This window comes from Manacus vitellinus, unplaced genomic scaffold (genome assembly GCF_001715985.3).
Source record: "Manacus vitellinus isolate BGI_N305 unplaced genomic scaffold, ASM171598v3 scaffold_0_pilon, whole genome shotgun sequence".
Taxonomy (NCBI): Eukaryota; Metazoa; Chordata; class Aves; order Passeriformes; family Pipridae; genus Manacus; species Manacus vitellinus.
In genome coordinates, this window is record NW_021938789.1 from 7289996 (window position 1) to 7310260 (window position 20265).

The window sequence follows — 20265 nt, forward strand, 5'->3', positions numbered from 1 at the left end:
TGAAGTGAGGTGGCACGGAGGAGATCCATGTGCCTGATTGAGAAACTCTGGATTTACTGAGAATGTGAACAGCCTCTATCAGTGGCACACTCCACTCCACTCATCACTCCACATCAGCTGTGTAAGGAATTACAGTTACCAGGGCCCAGTAAATTCCTACCATTTAGGGCAGAGGATCCAGGTCTTGGTTTCCTGTTCCTTGAGAAGAGGGGGCAAAAAGGGCCCTTTGTTTTAATTTTTCTGAACATACCATAAAGCACTTGGATTAAAATCTTAATGTGTACAGAATTAATTTATTTCCACTATGTTTATTTACTGCTTTTGTGCCTGATCTATACATGTTTTTTACATAAGTGTTCATAAACATCTCATTTCTGACTGGGTGTTTTCTTGGTCCGGTCCAGTGTTTTAGTGGGGGAAAGACTTACTTGGTGTAAGTGCTAGAGCAACCACTAAAGTAATGTTTAATATGCATAATATAAATGAAGACGTTGAAACATAATAAAAGGATTTTTTGCACTAAGAACATTGATGATGAAAATCCAGAAAAATGCTTGGACACCGAAAGAGAATGGTGCTTGTCCCTCTGAATCGTATCTGACAGGGTGGTAGGATTTTCAGACAGAATGAGTGCTGTGACAGTTCATGCTCCGTCAGTGTAGAGGTGCAGGAGTGTAAATACCCCAAAGATGGAGAATTTGGAGTGGGAATGGCCTGGCAGAGCTGCGTGAGGGAAGCTCTGCTCCGGCTGCGGCTCCACTGCGGCGGCGGCACAGCTCCTGCACGGGCTCAGCTGCTCCAGCGGCCTGTGATGGCTTATGCTGAAGCAAATTCACCTTAGTCCCAAAGGGAAGCACATGCACGTGTAGCTCTCTGAATTGTACTGCAAAAACTTGGATTCTGAATTTCATAGTGATGGTCAGAAAGAGTAACCTTTTATTACTGTGTATCTGTTAGATGAGACTGGAAATCTCCCTCTATATCATAAAACATCTTTGAGTCCAGAAAACATACTGAATGAGTTCAGACTGTGAGAACAAGGGACAAGAAAAATACTGCTTACAGAAAAACACAATGTTGAATGCAGTTACTGAAAGCTTGTAAATGGAGCATTTTGAACAGCAATGGTAAAGGCCTATTATTGCAAATATGTATTTTGACCAATTTCCTTTTATCTCTCAACCAAAACATTCCCCACAATTGTTGTGGGGTTTATATTTTAGTCAGTGAGGTTTTCAATGATCATGTAAAAATATAAATGTTAAAGAAAGTTATGATTAGAGTTGGACAATAAACAAGAAAAAGAGAAATAGTAAGTTTTATTAAAATCAGATGTTGTGCTTTTTTTTTTTAATTGAAAGTATTTGTTACCATGGAGAATAAATGAAAACTGGTTACTAAAACCATTTACCATGATGTTACATTGTAGAAAGCCTACTGTTAATTTTTTCAGGAGGTCACCTCCTGTTCCTCTTGACTCTGTACAGATTATTTTCAGAATATTTAGATGTGGTTCTCTATGTGATTGTATCAAACCAGTATGTTCCCACAAGACCTAAGAAAACAGGGACAAAGTTAACTCAGACTTCTGTCTTAAATTCTATGTGCATTTGCATTTTTCTAGTTCAGAGTTGAAATTAGGTGTTTATAAGTAATTATCCTGTAAGATTTTTTTTTTCTCTATTTATAAATACCTGAAGTACAAAGCATTAAAATGATTTAAAGAATATATAATGTATTTTGGGATAATTTTACTCCTAAAAAAATCAGTGACTTCAGAGTAATTTTTCTGTACAGTTGGAGTTTGCTGTTGGTACCATGCATATTTTTAAAATATGCAGCAACTTCATCCCCAAATAATACCCCAGTAAAACCTTCATCCAGTGATAATATCGGGTACTTACAGTCTTTATTGTGGTCAGTGGGGGAACTGGACCTTTGAGCTCTTAGAGCTTTTTTTGTGTCACTCTTTTTAGAAGAGCCTTGAACAAAAAATGTTTGCAGTTGTGTCACAAAATTACAAGTATAATCTCTTCATTGTACATTTGACCAAATCTTATGCCAACTCTGGATTACTTATAAGGAAAGCGTAGTAAGATGAGCTTTTATAAGGCTGCTAGTGCGTTATTTACTACCAAATTTTGTATAATAAACAATTAATAAAAAATAAAAATAACCAAATGCAGATCTGAAGTGCACTTTAGAGTATTTCAGTATGAACTGACAGTAGCATAAATCAACGAGACAATTTTTGAAATGAAGGCAGAATATATATGTTAAGTAAAACGAATCAAAAAACAAATATTTGTTTAGACTTGAGTGGTTTTTTTTAATATAGTGTACAAGATGGTGCTTTTTTACTTTTTCCTTTTTGACAGTTTAATATCAAGCAAAATGGAGTGTTTTCTGCTCCAGACCAGGTGTCAGGAAATTGGCTTTGCTTCTTATTGCAGTTTAGGGGTTTCTTAATCGGTTTGTTACTGGGCAGAGAATACTGCCTGTGGTATTCTTCAGACAGGTTTTAACTTCCAATATTCCACAACACCTAATGCAAACTTCTGCAATGATTCTTTAAAATTTTGTTTTCATTTTAGAAAAAAAAAGGGTTATTTTAAATCAGAAAAAATACTGAAAATATTAAACATTTAAAAAATATTTTTAAAGTTTTGTACCATCTTTACCTCGAAGATTCAAAATGCCTCAGTCTTCATTTTCATGGCTTTTATTTCAATTAATTCAGTTTTGAATGTTCTTACCCCATGTACCACACATTTTATTATGACCCCCCTTATTCTTGGTTAATTCCTTTACTCCGAATGCAAGACTACTAATAAAATGCAATTAAAATGTTTCCCTGCTCTTTGCTGCTGCTGTAAGGTATATGCTGATGTAAAGCAGAAACTGAACAAAGTCACAATTTTCCTGAGATTAGAGGTAGCCAGGCTGGCTGTCTCCTCGCCTCCTGCTCCCCGCTTCCAGCTCTGGGCCACCCCCACGCCACAGTTTAGATATTATTTGCTCTTTTGGGTCTCGGATTACCAGAGCAATTGATCTGCGTGACCTATTTTAGAAACTTTCACATTTGCTGGGGAAACCTAAACCAAATGTATCCCCTCAAGAGACAAATCAGCCGAAAACTGGCGGGTTGACATTTGGAGGCAGCAAATGTGCCCCTGCCGTGAATTCTGGGGGGACAGCACCACCTCATGGGCTTCTGGAGAGTCAGCAGCCAAACCCTTTTAAAGAACTTTGAAGTCTTCACGCTTTTAAATTCAGAACTTCAGCTCCTGATTTAAACTTTGGTTTAATTTAATTGGTTTAATCTCTGTTGCATGTCGTTGGATCAGGGAATTATATAATTTCGTCTTTTGAAGGTTCCAATTTCTGAAATGTAGAATCCAAGTAGCAGTATTTTGAAAACAAAAATCTTGTCTGTCTGTAGTAACATCCAGCAGGAGCCTGTGTTGGTTAAATGGGCTGACAGTGCTTAAAACATAACCTAGAAGGAAGCTGTGTGGAACCTAGCCTTTCATGTGTTTTATTTTTAAAAAGTTCATAATTTTATCTAATCAAAGGTAGTTTGTACTGGAAAACTTCTCTATAGGAGTAATTTCTGCATCAAAGGTTTTCTGACTAGTTTTTCCCACTTATAATAGTTTAGGTAAGACCCTAAGCTCTTAATTTTAAAATTTATTTAATATGAATTGTGTTTATAGTATCTGTTCTGTTTGGGTTTTATTCCAGATTTCTGAAAACGCTTACCTTCATTACATGCACTAACCATGGAAAATTTCATCTGGTGGTTGTTTTTTGGTTTTGTTTTTTTTTTGGTTTTGTTTTGATTTTTGTTAATATGGTTTAGACACTGGAAAAACAAGCTTATATTCTTACAGCAATTACTGTATCTCCTCCTAGTACTGAGAGAGTACTTTTTTTGGTCAGAAACATGTAGTCCCTGTACATCTTCTACTACCTTACTGGAATTCTGAATTTCTTCTGAAATAGACAGTGGGTATGTTTGGGTCGACTATATGTTTGGAACTGAAAACATGATAGGCGTCTAGATATTCATATTATAACAATTAATATTTTACAGTTTTTGTAAAGGGGATTTTAGAATATAGTCACCTACTCACGAATCTGTAGATAGACTATATTTAGGTAAGACACTGGACGTAAAGCTTTTCAAACATATTGAAAAATGTGAAATTTTGTTTAGGCTTTTTCTTTTCTTTTTCTTTTTTTTTCTTTTTAGGGTTAATAAGAAACTTCAGCCAGCAGTGCTTTTCAGTGTTGCTGAATCAACAGTAAATACCATGTCTCTCATGACTTTTACAAAAGCCTTTCTATTATGTTTTGATTTTAAGTATTTTTAAAGTTTCCTTTGACAAAGTACACCTTTTAAAAAATTCAGAGCGGCAACACAGCGCAAAGTGTCCCAGTCAGTTTTATATGGTAGGAAATACTTGCTTATTGTTCTGATGGAAGAGTAAACTTGATAAAACGCTATATTTGTTCAATGGAAATGACTATTCAGCACGGTTGAATTCCCTCTACAATATGTCACGGGAACCTACTCCAATCATTTTAATCGTAAACAATGCTGCTGCTTCTTGCAGTGGGTTAAGCGTATGCAAATTGGAACCTACTGTTTCATGAGTGATCAATTCTTTGTTGGGAGGGGAGAGAAATGCTGGATGTATTGCTAAGAGACTGAAGGAAGCGGAGTCAGCGGCTTCATTCTTAAGTCTGTGCGTCTCCTCAAGATGCTGCTTTGGAGGGAATGCTTTCCTAGTTCTCATCTTATTTAATAACACAGCCTGCTCTGAAATCGTTAAAAAAATCTCTAAATAGAGGAACATCTACCATTTCTAGCGCAGGCCCCAAGTATAAATAGAGCTGTGCATGCCACCTGTGGTAGCAGATGGCAGCCATTCAAGGCTTCCTTTTGTGCCAGACCTGCATTAGATGCAATATTTGCTTTTATGTTTTCATAGGAGTTGCTTAAAAAACCTATAGTGACAACAAAACACAGATATATGTATTAAAGAGATAGTTTACGAACTGGAACCTAAAGTAACTTTTAAAATGTCATGTTACAGGCTTTAATGTGAATTTACAGTGGTTTTCACTTGCACGATGCTGAGGCTTTTGTTGCCACAGAGTGGAAACCTGCTACTGCTTCACTGTAGAGAATCAATTGGGTTTTCATGATCAAAACTACACTTGGGAGTTGTTAAATAACACCTGGAGTTTCCAGATTCAGTACCCGATCTTAGGAGGTTATCATGGTGAATTTTGAAAGTTGTAGTTAAATATACCTTCAAACATGGCCAATGCATCTTGTAGGAAGTTTCCTACTAGTGCTGTTCAGCTTCTGCTCTCCCTTCTGGTGATACAGGTGTTTGTGGAGCTGAAATGAAAGAAACCAGTTCATTCCATTTGAATTCAAGCACTGTAAGCCCCATTTCTGGAACAGTAATTTAAAAAAAGTCATTTCAACGTTTTGGGGTGTGATATTGACCCTCAAGGGGAGTGCCAGTGGGAAGGGGGAAGAGAGAGAGTCTGGAGTTTTCTAACTGGTCTTCATTGTCAGAAGGAATGTAACCTTCCATGTTCTAATAGTGAACAGAAGTTCAAGAAGATGCTGTTGCTGTAAAGATATAACTGGTACTGGCATTATTGTGAGGAATGGTCTTTTATTCCCCTGATTCTAATAAAAATGTCAGTTATCTGGAAATTCAGTAGTGTTCTTCCCTCTAAGGTAAGTTTAGTCTTAATGCAAGAGTGCTGCAACTATGAAGGGCCTTTCTCTAAGCCCTCCTATCCCTTCAGGGGAAAAAAGGGAAATAATTTCTTTATTTCAGGGTTGAAGGAGAGGCTTTTCTTGGCTCCAGACTTTCAGAAAAGAAGAAAGCTATTTTTGAGATGCAAAGAATGAGAGGCATGACAAGAGGCCAGTACTGAAATGTGTTTGTGCTGCTTCTTCAAATTGCTGTTATCTATCCTTTTGATGGGTGTGTCAGCTAGTGGTATAAATATTTTGAAAACATGCTTGTACAGCAAATAGGAAGTTGCAGTTATGATGGGTGGGTAAATGGAGTGACAAAAAATGGATGTGCTGAAATGCAAGTGGGATTTAAAATTCGTATAGATCTACTTGAAAGATCAATTAGAGAAGATAAAAAATTATCCCAGAGGGAGAAAGACTGGCCAAGAAAACTGTCACAAAAGAGCAGACTTTGTAATATCAGGTTTGGCCAAATTCACGAAGTTATCTAATGGTATTAAAACCCTCTGAAAGTTAAAGTATTCTTTAGCTATTTTAATATATGTACTGGGAACCAGAGCATGGAATTGGAAATTGGAAAATCCCAAACTTTAATGCAGTCAAATTGTGGTTATCAGGTAGTCTTCGAATTGAGTTCAGCCACAGCAGATTTGAGAAATACCAGGTTCTCATGTCAGATATTTTTGTGGTAATAAATAGAAGATGGTACCCTTCGATCAGAGGGGGTCAATTTAATGCCTTTAATTAGGTCAGCAAAGGGAAACTGATAATGGCATCAGCAGGACCTGACTCAGAAGTGGTCCAGGATTCAGAAAATATTTTAAGGGGAAAAAGACAAATAGAAAACAAGATACAATGAAGTATAATTTGCTGTCTTACTAAAAATAAAATGTGTCCAACCAACTTGATGCTTTAAGAAAATCTGCTTTTCCTTGGTTAAAATGACCTGAAGTCTGACGGTAAAGTGTCTGCTGAAGTGCCAGCAGTAAGTCTAGAGGAGATTACCAGAGGAAATATTAACGGAATGAGATGAATTAGCAGCAGCAATTCTTCTACAGTAAAAGAAGTGTTGGACTGAAGAGAGGTTAATGGGGGAATTATTTTTTGCATTCCCTAAAACAAGAGCAAGATGAGTTTAAAAATCAGTCCCACAGTAAGACAGACTGGTAAAATTTACTGATGAGGGAATGCTGAGAGGAAGGAGAGGGAGAAGTGATACATTACAGCAAGTACTGAATGACTTTGGGGTCTTGGAATTGTGAGGAGAAAGAAATTCAGGAGTAAGCATGTATTCGAAGACGTCATAAATGGAAATGGTGGAAGAAAAGCTATTTCCAGCTGAGTTACGAAGTAACTAATGCCAGTGAATGCCTTCTGATTATCTACATTGGAAAGGGATGGATACAAACTGGAACAAATGCAAAGGAAAACTGTGGGTTAGGCAACTTCAGAGCTGTTTCTTGAGAAGAAACTAAAAGATTGGAGTCAGTTGTCTTGGGTACAGAAGTTAGAGAAAGATAGTTATTGACAATAAAGTCAAACACACATACAGGGAATCAGAGCTCTTAAGGGAAAGGACTGTTTTGAAGCAAGAACAGATGAATAAAAGTTGGTAATCAGTAAACCTGGAAATTAGACGTCCTTATTTGTAATACCAACAGTAGGATTCCAGTAAAACCATTCAGTTGTAAGCAGGAGAAGCCTTTATTACCTTTAGGCTGGAGCTTGATAACTTTGTAAAGAGTGTATGGTGTGCCTCTGATAACCCCAGAACAATTGCAGCTTAATGACCCTGGAGATATCTTCAAAATTTATATCTGTATAATCAGGGATATTTTGCGACTGCAGAAGATTGAGCATCATACAAAAGACCCCAGTCTTTTTCTTTGGATAAAATCCACATTAATGCTAATGAGACCTCCTTATTCATAAAAATTGTTTCATTTTGTTGATGTGGTAATGACAAATTGAATTCAAAGCTATTCCAGTAGTACAATGTAAAAAGAGGCAAAAGAGAAATATCAGCAGTGCAGGATCTCAGAAGATACTGTTAGAATTTCGGGGAAAGTAGAACAAGAAGTCTCACTTCTGATGCAAATCTTGGGAACTAAGAGCTTGGTGTGAGTATGGGCATAATGGTGTCATTCTAAATTCATGAAAATAGCTTTACAAATGGAGGAGAGGCAAAGTGGGGTCAGTGCAATTCAAACACACGATGACAATTTTAGCCTAAATAGAATGCTCTTTGTGACTAGATGAATTAATTACTGTAAGACAGTGTTCTTGCTTGTCATTCTGATTCTTTCTGCTTGTTAATCACTCCTAAATTGTAGCTATTGCAGTAATATTAAGATTTATTGCTTACAAAATTTTACTAATCTATTTTCTAGTTTAGCGTTTGTTCGCATATTAATGTAAATGTTTTGAACATGTTTCTTGTTTTACATTTCTGTTTTGTTTTCTGTACTACTTTCTTTCTGTCTATTAAGTATTATTGTTCCACTGAAACACTGTATGGCTGTTTTAAATGTTTTGCTTTCATAGTCAAGCTTAGTTTACCTATTCAGCAAATTTGACGACATACCAAGTCTGAGCTGAGGAAGAGATTACTGTACAAGTAATGAGTTCAAGTGGCAATGAGAAGGAACATCTGTAGGATGGGTTAGCTTACTTTGTGTGCCTCATTGGACTTGCAGTGACTGCAGTATTTCCCTTTTTGTTGTGTATGATGGTGCTAATGCATGTAGGAAACTTCGGATCTGCTGGAGTACTGGCAGAACTCAGTTTGCTGTGAATGGGATGAAATTCCCTGAGCTGTTAATCACACAGAAAACTTTAAACATGGAAACTGGGGAAATTGTTATCCAGTATGATGAGTTACAGTAAAAATGAAACAGAGCAAATAACAGTAGGGAGATGGATACATCTTTATTTGCACACAGAAACATTTATTTTGAGTTGTACAGATCACTGTGGTCTTATAACTAAATTTTTTTCCTCTTTTTTCAAAAGCTGCTGATCTTTTGGAAAAAATAATCGGAGGAATTAATCTTCTATTTATCCAAACTATTCTGTGTTCCTTCTCTGTGGTTTTTTGTTTGTTTAATTACAAGGACCATTTGCATGAAAATAGGATTTTAAGAGTTGAACAGCTTCTGATGCTTTTTCCCAGATATGTGGAGTAAACCACTGTTTATTGCATTTGTAAACTAAACCAACTTTTGTTTTGTGAAATTCCCTGTATGCTTCTTTTACACTGAATTATTAATGAATATTTAAAAATATGCTTTTAAAAGGTTCCCCCTGGATCCCTCTGAAAATATATACCATTAATGTATAAAATTCTCCTCCCTTCTCCCCTCTCCCCATCATGTCATCTTCAAGACCTGCCAGGGAAGTCATACTGGTAGTCATCTCGTTTCTCTGACAAATTAAGCTACATTTCTGTAGTTCCTCCATTTTCCAAAATAAGCAGCATCTTATGCTACACGAAATCTTTTAAATCAGACTAAAGTATGCAAAAGTTCTTCAGATTTTTCTTTTCTTTCATCTTTCCGAAGGATCTTTGTAAAGATTTCTTAATAAAGAAAGTGAAGTGATTTATAGTAAAAGTTATCCACAGTGAGGTGGAAACCCAGAAGTAGAAATCTGATTGGGATGTATGCTTTGGAAAACTTACAATGATTAGGAGATGATAGAGATGCTACTTCAGTTTGGGCACAAACCGGTCACTGTATTATGGCAAAAATAGAAAGGAGATGGACGACACCTTGGCCCACGAGTTCTAATAACTTGAATATTTATGCTATAACTCATCAGTAAAGAGTTTAGTCTTCCAAAATTAATTTATTTCCAAAGTGTACATTAAATTCTGGATTGACAATTTAGATACTATTTTATCATATTTAATATTTTTAATATTTAAAATTGTAGTTATATTTAGTGTTTGGTTTATTCTTTTTGGAGAGGAGACATGTATTATTACTGTTTTTAATCTGAGCTTAACCTTCATACAGCACATCTTTTTTAGATGATTTTTGTGTATTGACTGCTTGGAAAATGTGAAAATTCTAGTATAAAAGAGTAAATTTTATTATTCCATTTAATTACAGAATAAATAATTTTACAAATTCATGTTTGAAATGTGGAATACTGAACTTCAAACATAAAATAATTAGTTACCTGACTGAAATTTTAATTATGATTTTTATTCATTTAGATTTCTCATATTGGAAAGCTGAAAGATTTTCTTCTACAACACAGAAAGGACTACATTAATGCTTATAGGTAAGTGTGCATTGTGTTTAAATAGATTTATTTATTTTTCTAAAGATTTATAAAATGAACAGCTTAAAAACCTATAGGCATAATGACAAAAACCAAGACAGAGCATATCAATTGGCTTACTGTAAGCTACTGTAAGATGAGGAATAATGCTGTCATAAGAAGACAATGTGCCTGAATAAAATGAGACTCAGAGTTTGAAAATTATTTCTGGCTCTTAGGAGTGAGATCTGAAACAAAACCCGGAATTCTGAGTCCCACACCTTTTAAGGACCTGCAGAGTAAGTTTCTGAAGTGGTTCCCGAGACAGCAGGGTACCAGATTCAGTGATCCTGTTTTCCCTTTCACCTGTGACACTAAACCTACACAAAGTGTGCAGTCAGTAGCCTTGGCAGGTCCTGGAGGAGAATGATGCAAACTTTTCAGAGTCTGGAATACAAATTCCAGATGGAGGACACCAGTGAGGATACGGTGTCAGGGGACAGCAGCACAAGATTTGTTTTTCTGTGACAAAAGCAGTAGGCTTCATCTCTGCTAGTTATTCCTGTGTGAAGCAAGTTTTGATTCTCTTCAGCCATTAGGAAACATTCCAAACTGCTGTATCTGCTTAGTGCTGACAGCTTTAGTAGTGGGATTTTTAGAAGATTAAAATACAAGTTTACAGGTTGGTGTTAGGAAGAAAAAAATAGCGTCTTGTGGTCTGCAGATCCTAAATCAAGTTATCCTAAGAGCTAAATGTTACTGCAACTTGTATTTTGGTGAACCAAGTACAAGTAATAGTTTCATTTGAGAAATGTAAAACTTGCTTTTCAATGAAACTTAGTTACATGCAAACTTAGTGAGTCAGCTCTGTCTGCATTCCAATTCTGCCACAACCCTGACTAAAGCTGAGCTTGTCCTTCAATCAAAGTAGAGAAAATGCAACCTAAAGTCATCTTGGGTTGAAAGCTTCACAGATAGCAAATAGAAGTGGTATCCAGACAGATATCCATTCCCCAGAAGACAATAGAACAGATGAACCAGTCCATATTGGAGGAACAGTCTTTCTGAGAAACAACTTCTGGGCCTGAAAGGGTCTGTCACAGCAATAGCAATACTGCCCAATTAATGGAATCAAAATGTGTTGCTAAGTGAGTTACTAGAAGACTTCTGACGCCCTTTTTTTGTCTCCCCAGGATTTTTAAAAGCTGTATTTTGTTGTTTCAAAAATGAAACCAATAAGAGAAGATGGCATGTTTTATAAGTGGGAGGCCATGGGAACTATTCGTAGTTGGTGAAAATGAAGCTTGGGGGTGCCAATTCTGTGTGTGAGGTGTAAGAGGGACTGCTTTTCCAAAGCAACAAGCAAAAGTAACTGTACAGTTATGTGTTATGACTGGCTCCCTGCTTTTCAATGCCTGTTGGAATAGGTCATGATCAACACTAGGTGGAGCTAGCTATTTAATACTGAAATAACTGGGTTTACTCTGTGAAAACTTCGTGTGAATGCAGAGGTTGAGAAACTGCAAATAACTGCAGTAAGAGCAGTCAGAGGCAGTTAAACTTTGGGTACTGTTTGTATTAACTGTTTGTATTATGTACTGTGCATAAAATGAAAGTGATTAGAGGACTAAAAATTTGTCCAAGTTATTTTGATTTCTAAAAGTTTTTAATATTCTTTTTGTAAACTCTATTGTAACAAGTTATCATGGTAATTCTCAGTGTTGTTCACACACATACACCCCACCCTAGGGTATTCATTAAGGAGAGGAAAGAAGTGTCATTTCCTTTATTAAACCATAAATAATCCTGCAGATCTCATCTGTGATTGCAGTTGATCCTGTCCTTAATGGTGAAACTTAAAATGGGTAATAATGTCAAATTACATACTAGATTGTTTATGCTGTTCTACTTTGAGGGTGCAAAGAGCATCACAGCATCCATGCTGTCAGTCTGACAGTCTTAGCAAATGCCTCATTCAAAAGCAGTTTCAATAACTTTTCAATACTTACATAATGGGGACAGTTTTTGAACAATTTAATATTAAAAGACTGCCCTGAAACTTACATAGGAGATTTAATTTTGTTCTTGAAATTTGACTACTCTGTATTTTGTCAGTCCTTCTATTTGTTTGTCCAACTAGCACAATGAGTTGGTGAAATTCAGCTTCTGAATTACCAAGTTGAATTATTGTATGCCTTTTAAAACTTCCTCATAATGTACTACATCCAGGTTCTTGGTTGCTTCTTTGACCTTACTGTTGCAGACTATAAATTCTTTAATAATAGAGTTTTTATTTTTGGCATACATAAAATATCCTGCTATAGAGGGGATGTCTCTAATTCATTTTTAGAGAAAAATTTTTAGCAATGAAAGTCAACTGGAGGAAGGGTTATTTGAATGCAAGGCCCTGACCCATTTTATCAAACTTTAAATATTTAATTGAAATACCTAAATTGAGCCAAAAAACCCTCAAGATTGCCTATTCACCTTCTTTCTTCTTGATTTGACTATTATTTACAAAATATGTAAATGGCAAAGCACACAAAACTATTTGATGCAGTGATCTAAATTTGCTGGCTTACAGGCCACTGCACTTTTATCTTGTTTATCAGGATTTACTTACTTTCTCTTACATGTAGGTTTTCACTCCTTTTAGATGAGGATTGTTCTTACCTTCCCATTTTTAGTGTATTAACTGCTACACATTCTCTGTATTCTTTCCCTCAGTCCATTTGCTGTAACACATCCCCACATTGCTTTTCACACTGTGCTCCATGAGATCCTGTCTTCAGTCTTTGGTAACTTGTCTGATGCTTCATCTGTGAACAACTTGTGCCTTTTTCATCATCAGCTCCTTCATGCTTTTGATCATTGAACCACCAAGACAGTTTGTATATTTGTGTTAAATATAGTTTGAGGAACTAGTGCATTAGCAGTTGGGAATTTGAAATGGTTTTCAGAACTCTTCCACAACCTCCAGTTTCTCTGAAGGCTCTTTCAAGGTTTAGACAGTTTAAAGATTCCTACTCTTTTAATTAGACTTTGGAAAGAATTGAGAGAATTCCAAATTCTGATCACAGAACACTTCATATGTAAAAGGAAAATGTTTGAGAGAAGAGCTTCCCATCTGGAATTAGTAGACATCTAATTTATTGTGTTTTGCAACTGCAGAGATACTTATGTGGCCAAACAGTGTGGTGTAGATGGCTTCTGAATAGAACTGATACTTTTTCCATGGGAAAGGCTGGATGAGTGGCTTCTGATGCATCTTCATTACGTGCTTCTGTGGTTCTGTGCAATTAAGTGTTAGAACATTTCAGTTGCAAATAATATACTTCAAAAAAATTCTGAACAAATTATCTGTCTTAAAAAATAATGTTGGTGCCCAGTAATTATACCTCCTGCCCTAGTTTTTCTCTATCTAAGCATTTATCTATCTAAAGGCAATAAATCAGTTACATCATTTGCCGCTTAATAGAAAATCATTGAATGCTTACACAGTGTTTCATGGAGAGTGTTTCCGTGTCTTTAACAATAAAAGAAAAAAAGCAGCCATTAAAGGACTCTAAAAATACTGTTTTACTGACTCCTGTGCTGACTCCAGGCTGCTTTCTTGTCTAGACTTAATTGTATTTTTACAAGAAGCAAGATTTTGTTTGTTATACTGATAGAAAACATGTAGATGATCTGTAGACACTTTCTTCCTGGAGACTGTGTAGAGACTTTCTTTTCCTGTTCTCCAGGGAATTATTTTCAAATTATTTATCTTTTCTTTTTTAATTGCACTAAGTTAATATATCACATTTCAGAAATAGTATTTTTTTGCAGTAGCACTCTGGAATTTCTCAGCAATATTTTACAAAACTGAAAATGCTAATTCAGGTTTGCCTGTACTGCCTGTTCCAGTAGCTGAGGCTTCCACACAGAATTAAAAAAATATATTTTACATAGGTTGTTGTGGAATGTTTTGTCATTTGAGTAGACAAGCTTTTACCTCGGATTTACATCAGACAGCATTTAGATGGAAAAGGGCGGTAAATGAAAATGCACAAAGCTTTGTTAAATAGGAAATCAAGCAATTTAAAACATGCTAGATGCCCAAAGGGAAGAAGTTTTAAAATATCTGCTGTATTTGCACCTAAGGTTGTACAACCATGTACTTGAATACTTATGAGGAGCATTTCTTTATATGTTTGCAAGGGAGTGTCTGCAAGTGGCGGGTGGGGGAAACGTCTACTAAAAACAGTGGGTTTCAATATTTTAGAACTGATTTTTTTCCTGCTTATTGCTTCTCTCTCTTTTGTAATACATTGTTGGAGGAAAATCAAGTTTTTCTTCTTGATTTGTTGTCTATATTGAATTAGTAAGGAGAAAATATTTTATGCACCAGCAGAAAGTTAGTAATTCCCAAAGCTGACGTAACACCTCCATCAGCTCTTCTCCCTTGTGCTTTGCCAGCAAAATAAGCTGGAAGGAGCATGGCTGAAACATCCAAAAAGAGAATTAGTAGTGCTTTGCTTGCTTTTAAATATTTCTTTAAATGAGAATTCATATCCTCACTCTGCTGCTTCCTTTTTCCTTATCCATGCTACTAGAATAATTTTTTTACACTAACTTACTTTTGTTTTTTTTCTCGGTCTCTCCAATTTCAGCATATTTGAGATTTCATAGTTGTTCTCTTTGTTTGATTGTACTTTTTCCTCTCCTCTCCACTCCTGTCCCAGTTAATGTTGCAGTGAGGTGGTGAAATAAAACAAAGCTCCAGCTAAGACCTTGCCCAAACGTAAGGATAGCAGAAAGATTGCTTTTCATTATACTGTATTTATGCATCCCATTGTAATGATGACTTTTTATGCAACAACATGTTGTTGTTATGTTTGGTTTATGATCTAATATGATCCCAGATGACCTTCTGAAGTACTCTTCCCTACTCTGTGGGTTCAGTTAATTGTTCCTGCTGCAGCAAAGAGCCTCTGAGCATTCCTTACTGAAATTCTTCATGTAATTTCTCCAGTTTGGCAGTATTGTTTTGAATTGAAGTCCTGTTCTCTTGATACAGTTTTAATTTGCTTAACTTTATGCCTCTGCAGGTTTAGTAAGCATATATTCAATTCTGCTGAATTGTTAATGGAAGTATTAAATAGCATCAGATTCAGGACAAAATCCTGTGGAACACAACTCAGTGCGTCCTACTGTTTTGGTGTACAACTACTCCCAAGTTCAGCTTTTTAGTTTCAGATTCATATGGTGCTTGTTTCTTCTAACTCATTTATTCACTAGTAGCTTATGAGAATGTTATGTGAGATGGTAACAAAAACCATACTAAAAATTATAACAGTGACTGCTTGTCATCCATCCATAAGACCTGTTACTGCATCCCAGCAGTAAATTACACTGCCTATGGCATAGTCCTGATATGATCTTGGCTATTGGTGATCTTTTTATTCTTTCATAAGTGCTTAAATGTTACTTATTTATTCTTACATTTTTCTAGGCTGAGTGGTCTGTAAGTCCTCTGCTTTTTTTTTTGCTTTAAGAGATTTTTTTAAAGATAGTTGCTAAACTTCAACTTTTCATCAACCTCTCATTTGCTTAGTCTCTCCTAGTTCTTGGAAGTGAGGATACATCCTTTCATTTGATGCATTTCCTATTTTATTCCAGGACTTGGTCTTATGTTTCTGATCACTGTATGAATGTGCAAAAACCCTGGGCTTTTTTGGAAGTTGGTTAGTTCCATTCAAGAGCACATCTTTGTCACACAGATAGGAGGGATATATCAATACCTTCAGCATTATTCCAGGAGCCACTGCACCTTCAGGTACACTTGTGCTATGACCTCATTCCCATAGCTCTCTCTCTTGTACACTCATTTACTCAGCAGCCTGTTGTTCATATATTGTCTGACACTTGTTACTGTTGATGAAAATCTCAACAAAGAACTATGAGAGAGGTACTAAATTGGGCCCAGGTGATTTAGAAGCAGTAAGCTAAAGGGAATAATATCTGCAGCTTTTAAGTGATCTTAGTGATGAAAGTTAATGCAAAAAAAAAATCTGGAATTTATTCATACTCTGTGTATCGTTTTATGTCTCTTCTGAGTAATAAGCCAACATCACATTCTTAAATGTTTCTAATAGTAATGTTTGCACAGCAATCTCTTGTTATCACCGGCATCCCTTACCAGTTGTGAGTTGTAATCATGCACTTGACCTTTTCTGATGTGTCCCTATGTGCTGTATTCCTTTAGATGTGTCAGTAGCAATCAGAACTCATTTGCCCTTTCTGTATTCTGCTTTTTCTGTTTGAGCTCAGTGAAGAGCTCATGAAGTAGCTCAGTTGATCTCTCATTGTATTGCCTATTCTTCCTTTTCATCAAGGGCAGAATTGCAAACTACCATAATGTAATTTCTATATGAGAACTACTAGTTCATATGAATTCTTTTCTGTTCCTTTTTAGGTTTCCATTCTTTTCCAATCTAACTTACTCATTTTTCTGGACTAATGAAGTCTGCCTACTTGATGTTCACTGTCTTCATTTTACTCTTCACCCACTGTTTTAAAAATTACAAATAAACCAAGTTGCCTTCCAGCCCAAGCTTCTTATGAAGTTTTCTCGTATTAATTAGGATAAAAATCCAGAGGAATTTATTTTCGTCCTTTCTCCCTTCTTTTTCTGCATGCATTAGCCAGTGTGTGTCTTGGCTACTGATCCTGATTGTATCTGAAAAACCTGGTTTGTTTGGTCTTTCTTGATTTAGTGATGGATCAGTCCATTGCTGTGATACTGCCACTGCACTTCTCAGCGAGTATTTGTATCTCTGACATACAAGACACAGCTGGATTTTTTTTTCTGTTCATTTGTTTTTTGTCCGATGTTTTGATGTGGTTTTGTTTTATTTTGACCTGTTTTATTTTAGTGAACGGTTCATTTTCGGGTAAGGTTGGAGGATGATAATTAAGTGAATTTTCAGTATAATCTCCACATGCAGATTTACTGGGGAGTGCAATGGGGACTTCAGTTCCCTGTTAATACTGGTGGATGCCATATGTGTTTTGACATAATGGCATATGATTGTGTGACTCCATTCTTGCCTTCCCAAGGAGGTTGGGTTTCAGATATCGTTGCCTCTGAGTTGCTTGACCAACTCATGTTCAAAAGGGCTGGTACCAAACGCTGTGTAAGCTGTAAGCAGTTATAAAAGGAAAAGTACTCTATTTCTTTTTTACTGGGTTAAGCTGCATTTTGCTAGCTTTGAAGCAGTGAAAATCCTGTTTAAGATCTACCCTAGTTTTGTATTAGCAGCTAGGAAAAGTAACTTAACAACTTGCTTCCCAATGATAAAGCTCTTGCAGTTATCCTCAGCATATCACTACCATTAGTAAATGTACCACACTAGTGGTAGTTTTTACTGTTAGTAAAAAATGAAGTGTGCCTGAGGCGGGTTTTTTCATATGTATTTCTAGGTCTGATTTCAGAGAAAATTCTGGTTTGCATTTTGTAATCTTTATTTTACCCTGTAATGTTAAAAAGTGTATGGAAAGCATATAACTCTGCAAATACCACAGAGTTGGGCAGATTACAAGAACTTTATATACCCTGTTCAGTAGCAGACCAGCCAGAATTTATTATTGCAATTTGAAATAGAGGAGTGTAGTTTTTTTGCTTCATCAGGGGGCCATCACCAGGCTGTGACTCCGTGCTCATTTTCCAGCTGAATCTGTGTGCCCTTACATGCTCAAGTAACTCTGTAGACAGAGCTCACTGAAGGATGTTATACATTATGCCATCCATACCAGATGAACTTAATGGTCCCCTCCTGTCTGGGCCTGTGTGGAGGTGGATGTAGGAATGCATTTTCTGGCTTTACATATGCTAAGAACTTGCTTATGCCACAGACTAGTAACAAAAAGAGTCGTCTGTACAAGCTGTGCAAAGGGAGTATGGGAGAGGTCTGTCTAAATATACATTTAACAATATGAGTTATGTTCTGGTTTTAACTGCCAATATGTCATCTTAGCAAGGTTGGGAAAAGCCCCTCTATTAGATTTTTCTAAAATCAGGCAATTTCAAATCTTTCATCATTCAGAATTTACTTTCTCAAAAAGTACGAATTAGAGTAATATGTTAGAAATCACTAATTACAGCTGGGATAGGGATTCTGCTGCAAATTTATGAAACCTGTCTGTCCTGACCAAAGGGGAACAATTCAGCTAGTAAAAGATAAATGGAAACACTATATATGGCTGGTTTTCTGTAAGTATTAAAAATTAATTTTATGACATTTAGAATAGTTTTAACCGTAGGGGGGAAAAAAGCCCTGATACTTAGATCTCAAATACATAACAGTGTTGGAAATAAACATGTGAAATATAGAATATTACTTCTAATTAGTTTGTCTTACTGTTTGCTTGCTAATCTGTGCTTGTGTACTAGCTGGCTAGTAAGCAGAAACTAATTTTTAAGCCAGATGAACTGTGTACTGATTTTTGACATGCAACCAGTTATATGGGATGGGAATTAAGACATTTTGGTATAGTACTCAAGGACATTAGAGTACACTTAAAACTTTGTGGAAGAGGTCTGGGAGACCCATGCTTACAGTACATTGATGATGCAGGAAGGAACTGATGTCAGGTGGGGTTGTGTGAACTGGTTGTGGGCGTTCCTGTAGCAGGGACTGCAGCAGACACAGGGGAGCTTTGGCATTATTGCAGTGAAGTGTGTAAGAGATTTCTGAGGGTATCAGGCTAGTTTTGCAAATTGAAGATCCTTTCTTTCTACTTGTATTGCTGCATTAATATCATTGCATTATACATGAGGAAATTTTCACATATAAAAATAGTAAATTCAAATGCGTGTATCGTATAGTTAAGGTTTTCTTTCTGGTTTTTTTAAAAGAAGATATAATAGGCTATGATCACTGTATCATCAGGAAACTCAAGATGAACATAGGATAAGCTACTGTAGCAAAGTTTTATCATCCTGTCACCTATGGCTGTGGAAACTCTGTTAAATACCTTCATAAAGTATGCTTTTCTGGTGGTTACCTACAGTGTGTTAATATTTCAAGGACAGACCTCTATTTTTATTAATTTAGTAAAAAAAGATATATTAATACCATTAGAAAATACTAAATGCATTATGTATAATCTAAAATAGAAAAAACAATGGGAACAGGTTTTAATGAATATTACATTCGATTTGATATTAAAAATTTGCATTATTTTCCAGTATTCTTAGTCTGTTTTGAATTCACAGATTTCATAGTACAGCTACTTTAAAAATGAAGCTCTGTATTTAGGATAATGAAAAGATATTTAACTAAAATAAGTTCCTCTTTTTTTTTACTTCTTTCAGTATTTGAGGTATTCCATTATCTTAATTTTTTTAATGTTTTTAGAATTTAAATACACTTCACTGAAATAAGTGCTGAGGGCAATGATATATTTTCTAGTAGTATTTTCTCCTTATCTGCTCAGTATTTGATTATGTACAAGATGATGCTTTCTTATATATTTTACTAGTAAAAGTGTTTTAAAAAAAAAAGTTAAAAAAATTTGATAGAAGTGGCATTTTTGTCAGGGATATTTATTGTACTTTATACTCCTTTTTCCATGAAAATCAGTGTTCCAGGAAGGTTTTTGTGAAGATGGTGGCTGGGAAGAAGGTCTAAGATGTGTACTCATGGATTTTATGTTGGGGATTTTGTAAGTGACAGGTTTGTCTTTTTTCTCAGCCATGTTATGTCTGAGTATGGGAGGATGACGGATACGGAGCGTGATCAGATAGATCAAGATGCTCAGGTGTTTATGAGAACGTGTGCTGATGCCATTCATCAGCTGAGAACAGAAGGTAAACTAAGCAGCTCTTACATGTTTTTTCTCAGTTATTGATAAAGGCTAATGTAATGATGGATTTTGCTTGGTGAATCCGAAACACTTTTAGAAAGAGATTAGTGAGGTCTCATTGTCTTTTTGTTTGCATCTGTGTAGTCCTGTTGGTTGTTTAGTACTGTACTTCATTTTCTTAAATGTTAGTGGAAAGAGAGACCAGAGCATAGAATTTTATTTATTTTTGTTCCAATACAAATGTAAGAAAGAGTCTTAAATATTTACAATTTGAGTAGTGATTCATCACTGTGGCACAGAGGCCTGAACCAAAGCTCTCTAAATTCAATGGTTGTTTCTTTCTAACTTGCCCACCTCTG

The 20265-nt window shown here is 35.9% G+C and overlaps 1 protein-coding gene across 1 annotated transcript in view; it reads left to right on the forward strand.

Moving 5' to 3' along the window:
• STX18 (syntaxin 18) overlaps positions 1–20265 on the forward strand; it is a 59723-nt gene that overhangs the window by 22975 nt on the left and 16483 nt on the right. Inside the window, exons 2-3 of the mRNA XM_029959904.1 lie at positions 10010–10078; positions 19795–19910. Of these exons, the coding sequence (XP_029815764.1) occupies positions 19802–19910 (109 nt within the window). The 5' untranslated portion in view covers positions 10010–10078; positions 19795–19801. The remainder of the gene's footprint in view (positions 1–10009; positions 10079–19794; positions 19911–20265) is intronic.